Raw genomic sequence first — 14,287 nt, 5'->3', positions numbered from 1 at the left:
ACTGGACAAAACACAGGCCAGGCTCAAGCTTGGAAAATCATGGTCACACAAGTGGAAGAGAAAAGGACACCATGAAAAGCAAGATAAACCATCTGGAACTGAGAGAATGAGTCTGTCTCTGCTGTTCCCTCTGTGCTTGGGCATCACTGAGATGTTGGTCATCATCACATCAGGCATCTAAGAGTTATTGATCACTGCCTTCAACTGCCAGTGGTTTATTTATGACCAAAAATATTACCCTTTTGGCAATAACATCATAGGCCTGGTAAAAAATATCAATAGCAAAGGTGTAGCATAACAATAAATTCAGATTTTGATTAGTATAATAGATCTGTGCAATATGACTTCCCTGACTTCACTGCACTTAAGAGGTTTTTATCATGTAGATTTAAATCTAAAGTGACAGACTGTATCATGAGACAGACAACTAAAAGAAGCCAAATTTAGATGTCACAAATTCAGGAAACATCCAAGATATTGGCAAGTGCTTTGCCAAACATTTATATTAAGCAGGAATTATTGTTCTGATTACATCTTAAAGACAGTAAATGAATAACTGTCTTTTTAAATGGTTACTCATCCCCTCCTAACATTTATTTTTTATTTTTCAAAGCAAAGCATATCAGTACAAAATATTGATCTCTCAAATAAGTTATATTTTTGAAACACTACTACAAAAACATAATCATAATTACCCACAAAATAGTTAGATCTCATACCTGCTCTTTGCACTTTTGCAGGATTTTATTAATAACTATTAGTTGTAGCATCAAATTTAAGAGGTAATTCCACAAAGTACATGGGTTTGCTACAAGGTACCAGAGCTTGCTTTAAATCAGAACAAATGATGACAACTGATGAAAACTAATCCTACGTTACTTTATAATGTGGACACAACAAATGCTCCAGTATTTGTAACTGATTCCATCCAAAGTACTTCCCCAGTTTTTCGATAAGTGACCAAAAGTCTTTCCTCGCCTATTTAAGTTTTCAACTATAAGAAGCTCAAAATACTTTTGGAAAGGGAGCACATCTTCCCCATCTTATGAGTTAAGTAATTACTCCAAGTAGCTGTATTAATGAGGCCTTAGAGCAAAGGCCAAGCAGCTCAAATAGGTTAAAATTAGGCCCTTAGGGTTAGCAAAAAAGAAGTGGTTACATTTACTGACAAATACAAGAATTTCCTGGTGTAAACAGAGCACCCCTGCTTTAGTATCAGTTGTTTCAAAGTGCTGGTGCTGAGGTTTTGGACAGGTTCCTGCCCTGCCTTGCTCTGTAACATGTTAGACAACAGTAGAATAAATGTGATTCTTTAACTGATCACATCAGGAACTGGACAACAGCTCAGGAACATCTCCTAAAGCCTGGCGCAGAAGAATCAGCCTCAGGTCCCCAGAACCTACACAGGAATGCTGCAGGCAAGCTCTATTTCTCCTGAATAGATACCTTCTGGCTTTAATTTGCAGCTCAACATTTTTGAGAAGAAGCTAGGAGAAGGCTGCAAGGTGTCTAGAACTTATTTCTGATGAAGTAAAAATAATATGCCCTGTACTTTTAATAGGCACAGAATCACAATATCCCACACAACCTTGAGTTCATTGCTAACAAATTGCAGAAGTGGAGTTAAAGTTCAAACATAAACCAAAAGCATCATGAACACTGTTAGAGGAGCTCTTGGAGCATAGAAATAACCAGAGCAATTTTATTTAGACTCTGCTACGAATATCAGTTTGAAGATGTGATTTCAGAAATAAAGTATGACTGATGATGTAAGCTGCACTTGCTACCCTGTCTGTAGTAAGTCACAATGTGAGCCATCATGCAAGGTGTTGTTCTGAGAGCTTTCCTGCTACTGTGAAAATCAGCCTGAGGGGTCTGAGCTTTCACTTAATGATGTGTAAGACCTTTTGCTGTAATTGTCCTTGTCCAAAAGGCTGTGGATTCATCATGCAGACTTATTAAACTGAAGTCTTCAAACAACATTGACAGAGATGACAACAGTTCTACCAGTTGAAAAGCCCCAAACAAATGTCATAATTCAGTAGCATTTCCATTATCCATTCCTGTATTATTAAGTTATAACAAAGGTTATGGTCATGAAAGAAACCCTATACATCAGCTAAAGCTGCCATCTAGGATTTTCACATCTTTATTATTCTATTTTCAGGTAAATATCACTGTAGAAGTCAGAAGATTAGAGAAAATAAGAATCTGTATTGTTTACCTTTCCAGAAGTGTGCAAATATTACCTCACTTACACATAACTCCACTGCTGTTGCCTTTACAGCAGAGTACTCCATGCAAGCTGCTATTATGATTAAGTACTTTCCTATCTGAAGTTCCAGGGTAGAAGTCACATAGCTTTGGGTAAATACACAAAGGACAGATCTTTATTTATTTTTTTTTTAGCTCTCTAACCTGGAATCACAACCTTCAGCTGATTCTTGTTCTGGTACTGGCCTTTTAACTGAGGTTAAGGAACCACTTTCCCCATCTGTAAAAGGGTGAAAGTCATAGAGTCTTTTACTCCATTTCACAATTTTTATGACACCTATACATGAAGAGGCCTTTCAAGGATTATTGTTACCATGAAATATTATGATTCACCATTGGTCTATGTGTCACTGCATTAACAACACTTGCTCTATCAGTCTAGAAGAAAAGAAACTAATGTTTTTCTATTTCTAAATAATTACTTTACTTTCTTTCTTTATTTAGGGATAAAATATAACATGGGATTCCAGCAACCAAAAAAAGTAAGTTTTCAGAAGTACATAAAGAAAATTGTACCCATATTCTGAGTATGGAGTACAGATAGAGATGGCTCAGATAAGGCCACTACTCCGGAGATGAAGCACTGAAAAGGAAAGATGCATCAAAAGCTTAGCCATGAAAATGGAAATTTTCCTTTTAAAATAGGAATTTGATAAGCCGTGCAACTTCAGTTTTATGAGTTTTTTCCTAGGCTGGATATTGCTAAAAGATACTGTAAACTTTGCATATATTAATATTCTGTATGAAACCGCACTGATCAAATGAATGCCTTGAGAGGGACTTGAACAAGGCTAAAGCGAAATTCTGGTGAAATTCCTCCATCTAGCGGCTGCCAGTCCTGCAGCCCACAGGTGAAGGACAGGAGCACCCTGTGCAGAGGAGCAGCGTGTCCCTGCCAGCTGCCACCCCTGCTCACATCGCTGACAGCCACCGACAGCTCCAGCCCCACCTTCTGCACTGGCTGAAGACATTCAGGTTTCCCAAAAACTCCAGGGTCACCATCAGCGTCATTAAAGGTCCACAGTTCTGGGAAACCTGAATTTGATAACCTTTAAATATCAGCCATGTCATGAGTTAATAGGATTGGATTACAGCCAGTCTTGTAAAGGGTAATATTTAGAAATGCATCTGGTATTTACAAAGACAAACACACTTCTGACTACAGAAACAACCTCTGAAGGTGAGAGTAGGATACAACAATCACTCCCAACAACTGAACTAAACTATTTTTTAACTACTGTTTTGCATAACAAATTATCAGTTGATTCCCAGTCTGCACACCACCAGAGCATCAAACCTGAATTCTGCCAGTGTCCTAAAAATTGTGGTTAATACTGATCTGTTGTGTTCAAGTTTTGTATAGTAATTATCAATATAAGCAAGTCACCTACAAAATACAATTTAATTTTTTTGTTCTTTTGTCACCAATGTTTTTTGTAATGAATTCTGAATCTCTTTTCTGAGACTTTTTTATTCTTTGACCCTTTACAAGAATGTGACAAGATATAACCTCTATGACAGAACAAGTTTGTCACCTATTGCATTGCTTTTTTCAGACAACAAAGACTTGTAAAATTCATTAAGATTTAATCTGCCATGCTGAAAGAGCAAGACCCTTCTAATCCTCAACTGTACCGTGTCACCTTAAAATTCACATGGTATCCTATTTTTAAGACAGTTTTAAATACTATTGGAGAAACACTGAAAATCAAAAATTTAAATTTAAAAGTGTAAACCCTCAAACTAAGTATTTTGGCTCAGCAATGAACATTCTGCAACTACATATGCTCCTCTGTTGAAATACTCCATGGTAATTCATATCCTACTCTGATGCAGGTGACCTCAAAGTGGGGATGACACAGTTAAACAGTGACCAGAACCTAATTTTAATCTTAGAGGCATAGATAGGATTTAATTCAGCTACTTTGAAAAACAGAAAATAAGGGAGCACACCTGGGCTGTATGCAGGAAGTGTTAACAATGAAAAAGAGCAAGTCCCAGAAAGTCTTACCCACAGACCTGCTTTACTGACTCAGCTTTTGCTTGCCTAATCCCAGCACATTTTCATTCCACCTCTTTCTGCTTCCCACCCAGTCTCAATAGCTCTGCTCCCAGGCTCAGCTCACTCAAGCCTCCCTTTGGGATCCCCTTCATGCTGCTCTCACCAAACCCACTTCTTGTGTGCCAAACCTCTGTGTTTTCACTGCCATCCTTCTGTTTCCCTCTGCCTACACTTAGACCTCACTCCACAAACCCTACAAACCCCCCACCCTTCCCTGCTGGGCTTCACCCTGTGCCAAGCTGTCCTCACTGCAAAGACAAATTACTGAAGTGGGGGTGGTGGTGGGAAACACAACCCAAACAAATTAATGAACAGACCCTTCAGTTTGTGTGACAACAGGGGCAGTCTAGAATAATTAAGCAAATCCTCAAAATACTCAGATACCTTTTTGTAGAAATTTCAACAGACTCTAAGAGAAAAGTATCTGTCAAGGTCTGGGTACACCACCTAAAATACAGTAATACAGTTAAATCCAAATAGGAACTAGAATTTACTGGAAATTTAGATCAGGTTCATCTCTGCCTTTGAGTTTCACAAAAGCACAGAACAAAGTGGTAAGAGAAGAGCCCACACCACAGAGAGTTCTGAGGCCTTGTGGCAACGCTTTTTGTTGCACAGTTCTAAAAGTACGAAAGATACACATGAAGTGGTGCAAGCTGTAAGTAGAGACAATCTCTCATTTACTGATATCTTTAATCTATTTTTCCTCATCAGGACTGTGTTTCCAGCAATAACCAGGATAGAAGATTAAGAAAAAATACTGCAAACAGAGCAGCAACAGTTAAGCAGAGCAATTCAGTAGAGCCATCTGAAAGTGTGCCCACCAAACTTCAAAGCACTGACAGAAGGCAAAGCAGCATCATGTTTGCTATGAAAGATCAACAGAAAGGTGAAGAAATTAATTCCATCAAGCTCCATAAACGCAGGAGGAGGTTTATAATTAAAAAGAGCCCAATTCTGATTTCCATGAACAGCTCCATTCTCAACCTGCCCACACTTAAATATGAGGATAGAAACAACAGCAAGTGGAAAAGTCTCTATGAGATCCAAGGAGAAAGGAGGCGGATTATGAGAGAAACCTGTTCAAAATACAAGAGTAATAACAGAAGAATAATCACTCCCTATCACGTGTCTAGAATATTTGTGGAAGATAAATACAGAGTTTTATACTGTGAAGTACCAAAAGCTGGCTGCTCCAACTGGAAGCGGGTGCTGATGGTGCTGAACGGGCTGGCCTCCTCCACAAAGGATATCCAGCACAACACTGTGCACTACGGAAACTACCTGAAACGGCTGGATGGGTTTGACCACAAGGGGATTTACCACAGGCTCAACACTTACACAAAGATGCTCTTTATTCGTGAGCCTTTTGAAAAGCTGGTATCTGCATTTCGGGACAAGTTTGAACATCCAAACAACTACTACCACCCAGTCTTTGGGAAAGCCATCATCTCCAGGTACCGTGTCAATGCCACCAAAGAAGCATTAAGGACAGGCTCTGGAGTCAAGTTTAAAGAGTTCATTCAATATCTCCTGGATGTACATAGGCCAGTGGGTATGGATATACACTGGGATCATGTCAATAGGCTTTGCAGCCCATGTCTAATAGACTACGACTTCGTTGGGAAATTTGAAAGTATGGAAGACGATGCAAACTTTTTCTTGCACCTAATTGGTGCTCCACAAAATTTAACTTTCCCCAAGTTTAAAGATCGTCACTCCAATGAAGAAAGAACTACCACTAAAATTACACAACAGTATTTTGCACAACTTTCTCCTTCTCAACGACAACAAAGCTATGACTTTTACTATATGGATTACTTGATGTTCAACTACTCAAAACCTTTTGAAGATTTATATTAATTTGAGAGCCTGGATATTTCCACAGTCTCATCAGTTGAATTGTGTGACAAATCCAGGTGGCATCTGTTTATATATATTTACCTGTTTGCAAACAATTGGTTGAAGAGCAGGGAAGAACTCAAACCAGAATATAAACAGATGTTGATAACTTCACCTTGATTGCCTCCTTTTTCAAATCATACTTTTTTCTATAATTTCTCCACATGAAGTCTATGTATATATATGTATAATATGTCAGGGCCCCCAAATAAAGCACAGAATTTTCCAGGCTGGTGTAGCCTGTGTTTGCACTTGGGGGAACAGTGTGTTTGAAATGAAGGAAACACAGCTGGCAATTCCAAAGTCCAGCCAGTATTTCAAGCTCCTTACTGTTCAGAAAATAAGTCTGAAAGTGATGGAGTAGCAAGAAAGAAAATACACTGAGTAGTATTTACAGTTTGTTGAAATGTGCAAGGCATGAAGCCATACACAGGCCCTGTATGTTTGAAGGTGGATGTTGATCACTGTTTCTTGATATTCTTAAGTTAGTTAGGGAGAAAAGGTGTAATCCTGCTTACACTGTTCATAGACACTGTACTTACACTGGTGAAAACAACTAATACTTAATGACCATGTGAGAGCAGTATTAAGCCAGATGTTGCAATTGGGAGTGAGAATGTGTTCTCCCCCTTCAATATTTCCCTTATGGCACGTTCATCTGCAAAAAGATAAAATGCAGGCGAACATTTGCATCTTTATAAGTGTTATTAAAATTCTTTTAATCCTTTGCATTAACATAAATCTCTGGTTTAATCTTCCTAGTCACCAGGAATATCAAATCTTTCCATCATAATAACAAGCAAGAATAAATGCCACTTCCTTGCCTAACAGGGTAGTTCTTTTCATTGCTGCAAACAATTTGCACTTGCTTATTTTAGTAACAATTATATCTGACTTAACATGCAAAAAATATTCCAGGTGTTTTAGTTCAATTTCTGTGCTTTAGAGGACTTTCTCATCTCTACCAGAGTGTCTTGTGAGAATAAAATCCTTGACATTCCACTAGTTACTGTCTCTAATCACAGGAGATTCTGATTTGGAAGCGATCCACAAGAATTCTTAAGCCAAATTCTCAAGTGATGGCCCATACAGGAATCAAACTCCCCAGCCCTGGCATTATCAGCACCAGCCTCTGACCAACTGAGCCAGTCTCAGCTCTGTAAATTTTCACTCAAATTCTGTACACAGAACCCTTGTTTACATGTCATTTATCCACTTGACATGATATTGAAACTGGCTATACTGGAACAAGGATCAAACTCTATCATAATGCCAAACCTGGACTCTCCAGTAACTTCTAAAGTTTGTATTTCAAACAAGAATTCCACCTCAACTGTACAAATGTAAACACCTAAGAAACATTTATTTCAATCTGTTTCCAGGTTCAGATCCTCATATAGATAGTTTCATGCATCACAAGAACTGGCATTACAGTTTCCCCAGAAACATCCAGTATATTTTTTGGGTTTTAAAAATTTTAATGGGGAAAAAATTGTTTCAAAATACTGAAAGCTTCACTGACAAACACTTTACATATCAAGCCTGACAACACATTTTCCATTTTTGTTCAGAGAAAATTGGTCGCATTAGAAAATAATGTGGAATTGCACTGTTCCATGAAACCAGTTACCCTTCCCTGTCTGCCCACTCCCCATCCCTGCCCTGCGCTGCAGCAGGCCCCACCCATCCCCCTTCTCCACACACCCAAAGACTTGTCCTGCTCACATGGCTGCAGAACAGCCTTTGTATTCATTGTACAAAGCAACGTTTCTGCTAGTCCAGCTCAGATCAGCAGCAGCAGGCTGGGCTCTGGTGGCTCAGACTGCCCAGCCAACAGGCAGGCACAGCCAAGAGCCTCACTCGACAGGTCACAGGAGCATCCAGGGGAAAACCAGGCACAGGGATCACTTCCTGGAGCAGATGGAGCAGATTCTGACAGTGGTGGGAATTCTGGGGGGTGGATTGGGGTGTGAGGAGTCATAACCAAGGCCACCATTAGGAATTTAAGTTAAGCCATCCTTAGCATTTAATGATATTAAGTGCTCTGAGAAGTGATGGTGTTCTGATTGATGAAATCAATGGTCTGTAGCTCCAGTCACCATCACAAGGAGAGGACATTTTGGATATTGTAGCCTTGTTAGGCTCTTTCAGGATTTGATCCTGCCAGCAGGTCAGAGTACCAGAGCTCAGTGTGCTGAGCTCATTCCAGTCAGCAGGTGAACTTCCAGTGGGAGATGAATCCCAATTCATTGCGGCACCACTGCAGCAAAGGGAACGTGCAGAGTCATGGGCCAGCTCTGGGAGGCAACCAGAATAAAGTTGGGCATCATTTGTATTCAGACCTCTGCTAGTTTTAGAGTGCTTTAAGGGTAAGATTGAGGGACTTAATCCTTCAGCTGGATTCACATGGAAGACCTGACTCTCCCTCCTCCTGCCTCCTCCCAGTTCCTTTTCAGCTTAATCTACACATCCACATAAATTCATATGGTCACACTTACATCTGAAAGTCTTGGTACATTCCCATGTCAGCAAGTGCTCACTGTATGAGTGAAAAAAATACCAGCAATACCAGTGCAAAATTGCACTTCTGATTGTATCAAACCTGTACTTAACCTACCACTACGAACTCCATATCTATTTTAATTAAGCTACAGTAAAATATAAGAACAGGGAAGTTACATTTTTAATGACAAATGGAGGTGAAGAATTTGACAGGGTTTATTTTGTCTGGGATAACAAGCACTCTTTAAACAGAAACTGATCAATATTTGCATGTTTACAACAAGCTGTATATGGCACAGTAGTATCTGGTTTACAGTTTCTCAAGGAAGACAGAAGCACCCTCCTAATACTCACAGGTGCTTAACACTGGCCAGTTGCATTAATTTGGCTCTGTTACTTTCAGCTCCCATTCCCTGCTGAGTAGTAGAAACAAGGTAACAAGTGATTTTAAAAGAATATTTGTAAAGATGCATTTTAAAGCTGGAAGAAATGCAATAGCTTGAACAAAAAAATCCAAGGCAGCAGACAAGTAAACTAATATTTTCATGTCAAGCAAAATTTTAAAGTAAAAAGCAATAATTTTGACTAGATTGTAGTAAGTTTTCAGACTGCTTATTTCCCTTTGGATTATCTTGTCTTTTTTCCCCCCACATATAAAATCTTGGCATTTTCATTTCAATGCAATTCAATTTTTTCAGAGATTCATTCTGAATTCATTCCCATATTTTATTCTTCTCTTCATGGAGAAAAATTTCATTTCCTATGGAAAGGGGAAATTAAAGAGTGCACACAAAAAAAATCCTGTTTTCAAACAAACAGTCTAGCTCAGAGGTCAGCCAAGGTAAATATTAGACAAAATAAATTTGTCAATCCAATTGGCTTTTAAATTCTTCCTGAGGTATCTTAGGTAAGAGGTAAATTTTGTTACTACTGGACTGAGTACTGAATGTACTCCTAGCTCTCACTTGAATTTTTTCAATATTTTTACTCCTTTTCTGCCCTTCATCCTTGCTCCTACTGTACTAGAATTTTGCCCACCCTTGGGTTAGTAACTGCGAACAGCTCAGGTCCTGAGAGCAGCCCCAGTGCCGCAGCACCTTCCCCACAGCCGGGCTAAACAAAGCTGCCTTGCAGCCTCTCTCCCCGTGCTTAGCCTGCCTCCAGCACTGGGACCCTCCACTCGATTCCATCCGGGACAGCTCTCATTGGACCCCTGTGCTGTGGAGTGGTTTCACCTTCGCCTGCTTCTGTCTGCTAAACTGTTTGCTAATTGCAAATTGTGCTAACCCACAACAAGCTGATACACTGAAAACTCCTGAAAGGGCACCTTGGGATTTCATGGTCAGCATATGAGGAGTCAAACACTCACAGGATCGATTCAGAGGTAAGGACCCAGCCCCAGAAGTCCCAGAAGGGGAGGTGTGCAGGCACACAAACAACAGGACACAATATCCCACCACACTGCTCAAAGTGGTCTAAAGCCTAGAGCAGAAAAAGGGATTAACACAGACACAAAAACATATCATGTAAACTAAATGTGCACTCTATTATCTGCTTTTGCAGAGTCTGAAACTGAAGATTGCGATAATATTTTAATTAAGGGATAATTTAAGAACTTGATATTGGGATGCTCTGCAAGTGAAATTTACTGAGATCTAAGTGAAGCCATGTTCTTGAGACCTTCATGTACCCAAAAAAGTCATCCTTGCAATGTGCACAATTTGAGTGATGGTAATTTGCTGGGGTTTTTATCATTTAAATCCCCCCACTACCATTTACATACCATAGCTGACCTCATACCAGAAGTGTCAGTTCATGGGGGCTTATGCCTCCAAAAATAAAGGAATCATGATATTAAAATGAGTTTTCTTAACTCTTTATGTCCATACCTACTCCAAATTTCCATGATGGGGTTCCAGTGCTTTCTTCCATTACAATCACCAATGTTTGAGCCCATCAGACTGCACAATGTCAAAAGAGAATATGAATTGAAGGATAGGATTTCACCTTTTTTTTTCCCACAATTTAGACTCAATGATCTCAGAGGTCTTTTCCAACTAAATTGATTCTGCAATTTGGTTTACTGGTTTACAGCTCATCTTATATAATGATTGAAGTAAAGAGTTTTTAGAATTTTTAAATTGTAGGTACTGAATTCTGGTGATTCCCTTCCTCCCCTGCTTCACTTGAGCAACTTACTGAGAAAATCCATCTTTGGATGATCAAAGAATTTATTTTTTGAGAGAGAGGGATACACAGAGTAAGGGAGAGAGGCCCACACGTGGACTGCATGCACAACATTGTACATGAACTTATTCCCATTGCTTTGCACTATTTTTCCTGTTTGGGCAACACCATCACTGACAGCAAGAGCTCACCTAAGACAAATCCACGCACAATTATCTGCTCATATACATGCAGATAAAATACATTGGAAAAAATCCTATGCAAATAACATTATACATACTAAGGCACCAACAAATTTGCAAAATCATGGAGGGAGATACTATGCCCAAAGAATTAATTAGAAAATGAGTTCAATGTATATAAAACATCTGCATTTTAGTTGTTTTTAGCGTCTTTGTGCAACAGTAAAAATTAATTTGTCAGGCCAACTTAGCTGGTACCACATTACCATGGATGAACAGATAAAAAGGGAACTTTCTTTTCTGATGTTGTTTCTGTTAACCATGGTTCCTTTCCTGACACAAGTTGCTGACACTGAGATGAAGGATGTTCTATTCCTACCCCCAACATGAAATCACAGGGACAGCTGGGCATATTTGGAATACACTGTACAAATCCCAGCCCCACCATTTCAACTTCACTGGCTCTGGAATACATCTGCATGCAGCATCAGTTTGTTTCCAGAGCACAACATGAGAGGCAAGGCTGAGCACAGTCTGTTTGAGCTGATACTGCTTCAAGGGATGATTGTCAGCTTGGCATTGTTATATGTGGGAATTTCAAAGCCTCAGCATGCACCTGCAGCTCCTGAAGAATGACTTGGGAACGTGTCCCAAGTTTCATATGGCAAGATGCACGTAATTTTTGTCCAAAGACAACAGCTACTTAAGAAGGACCATCAAATTTCCTGGCTTCTCTCTTGGAACTTCACAGGCAAGTCTGTAAACAAACATCTCTGATGTCTTCCAGCCTGATACTGCTGTAGAAATGCACCGGAGTCAAGAACAACACATCTTTTTCCATTAGAGTTACACTAGTGACAACTGATATTTACCAGTGGTAAGTGACTTTTGCCAAAATTTCTGAGAACTATCCATTCCAACAGAGGTGCCCAGAATTAAACATGCAGTAAAGACTCACAATGGATTCAAGTTTTGAGAATGGCAGGCACTTACCCATTTCACATTCAATTTAATCCTGGAATGTGTTGAAGCATTATACACAGTGCATCACTTAAGCAGTAAGGGCAAGACAGCCCAGAGCTGGCACAGAAGAGGAAGACAGACATGACTAAGCCTTGCTCATTGCCATCAAACTATTTCAGTAATATATTATGAAGCAATTGACACAGTTAGTTGTGACTCATGCTAGAGAATAAGAATGATTGCTTTACACAAGCCTAAGAGAAACATTCAACCTTGTAAAAATATTTTCTGGTCTGGTTTAAGGAAGAACTCCAAATATTTAGTTGAAAATAACACTTTGGGAAGTCCTGTGCATACACACATGTCAGTGCACAACTAACTTGCACCTAGTAAGGAGCATATGTACATAACACCTTCTATGTGGATAAATCTTTCAGGAGTCATTTTCTAGGCAGTTTGTGCCACAGTGACTTTTACACAATTAGACAAATAAGCTTGTTCAAATTCTGCCATCTGTTGCCATTTTTGCCACCATTTTTTTTTTTTAAACTGAAGACACATTTATCAGAATTGCAGCAGAGGTCAAGATTTCCATTATGTACCTACTTTGCTTGAGACCCAGATTACTCTGTTTAAATTCAACAATTACAGCAGTGCTGGCCCTATGTTTTGCATTCAGCTTTATGGGATCTCTATGGGTGATCTTTTCTCATAGTGCCCTCTTTTTTTCATAGAACTTAAAATTACACTGTCAAGTTAGGGAAAATGAAAGAAGCTTTCACAATCCAACTTTTCCACAGTTATTCTCCAATCTGGGAATTCTGTTCAGATTTATTTCACTTAATATAGAAAATTTCCTCTCAACCTATCCAAACATAAGCATGTCATGAGCTGCAAAAGGTGTTAAGATTATTTTCAAGCAGAGAGAACAGCAGCATGGGAAGCAATGGCCCAAGGCGACTGCACTGAGAGCTTGTCCCAATCCATTAAACACTAGTGGAGGTGGCTTCTTTCTCAAGAAAGGAAAGCTCCAGGCTACAGTTCACCTTCAAATTCATGGATACAGACTAACACACATTATGATCACAAGAAAATGTTCTTTTAACTTTGTTTTAAGTGTGCATCCAGTCAGTATAACCCTTCCTATGTGCCATGATGGAGCCCCAGAGAAGTTATGTGAAGGTGATGCCAGCCCACATACAGACCCTCCACTGAAGTCCACAGGACACAGGTTTAGCTGGCTGTTGTGCAAAGTGTCAAACAGCTGGCCTGTTGCTACAGTATCCATTCACAACAGTGCTCCTACACCTAGCAATAGCCAGGTGTGCTAACGCTTAGGCAGGTAACTTGGAGCTCTGGCCTACGACTTGCCTGTTATCTGACTGGTTTGGGCCTCATCTACAACTGCTCCATTTATCTTTCCTCATCTCTAGTGAGGAGGGAAATGCAGGAATGGTATAATATTTAGTGTTTTACACTATATTTTATTTACTAATTCATTTAATTCACCTATTGCAAAATACAATGGAAAGGAGTTTTCCCCACCAATGTTACCAGAATATGGTTTTCTTATTAATACAACCCCCCCCCAAAAAAAACCAAAAAACCCCAAAAACAAACAAACAAACAAACAAACAAACAAACAACAAAAAAACCCCAACAACAAAACCACAACAAGCCCAAAACCAAAGCAAAATAAACAAAAACCAAAAAACAACTGACTAAAAAAACCCCCAATATCACTACAGTACAGGTAACCTGCCCAATAAAACAGACAATGTGATAGAGCAAGCAGCTGCAATATTTATATTGTCTCACATTATATTTCTCCACTGAAATTCATAAAGACATGAATCCTGCTCAAGTGACACACTGTGTAGTCATCAAGGTGATACTGTCTTTATAAATCAGGCATACAGTGACCATTTCAGGCACTGTGGAAAACACAGCAGACATAATAAGAGATGGGCTATGAATCTGACAATTTATCCATGTTTATCCTTGAAAAAGGGGGTTTATTTTTATTATCTAAAATAAATCTCAGAACTTCATTAGATCATCCCACCAAAATTGAATGTCAGGTTTATATTACAGTCTACAAAGCACACAGCAGCTGGTAATGATCAAAACCATTTTTACCTTGGAGCTCTTTCACAGTGAGTTTCAAAATTGACCATTCAGAATAAAACACTAAGCCATACTTGACCAAAACATA

The 14,287-nt window shown here is 39.2% G+C and overlaps 1 protein-coding gene across 1 annotated transcript; it reads left to right on the top strand.

Annotated features, from left to right (window-relative positions):
* Positions 1–2,732: 2,732 nt before the first annotated feature.
* Positions 2,733–6,444, top strand: CHST8 (carbohydrate sulfotransferase 8). Its single transcript, XM_063411070.1, has 3 exons — positions 2,733–2,756; positions 3,101–3,280; positions 5,051–6,444. The coding sequence occupies exons 1-3, from the start codon at positions 2,733–2,735 to the stop codon at positions 6,197–6,199; spliced, it is 1,353 nt and encodes a 450-aa protein (XP_063267140.1). The 3' UTR covers positions 6,200–6,444.
* Positions 6,445–14,287: the final 7,843 nt, after the last annotated feature.

This window comes from Prinia subflava, chromosome 13 (genome assembly GCF_021018805.1).
Source record: "Prinia subflava isolate CZ2003 ecotype Zambia chromosome 13, Cam_Psub_1.2, whole genome shotgun sequence".
NCBI lineage: Eukaryota > Metazoa > Chordata > Aves > Passeriformes > Cisticolidae > Prinia > Prinia subflava.
Note: the sequence above shows the minus strand (reverse complement) of the source record. Positions and strands in the feature narration are given on the sequence as shown.

Excerpts from the sequence above, each read along its gene's own strand:
- CHST8 (XM_063411070.1), top strand. The coding sequence starts at position 2,733 with ATGGGATTCCAGCAACCAAAAAAA. Across the intron at positions 2,757-3,100 it reads GATTCCAGCAACCAAAAAAA|CGGCTGCCAGTCCTGCAGCC; the intron begins GTAAGTTTTCAG and ends TCCTCCATCTAG. Across the intron at positions 3,281-5,050 it reads ACTCCAGGGTCACCATCAGC|GACTGTGTTTCCAGCAATAA; the intron begins GTCATTAAAGGT and ends TTTCCTCATCAG.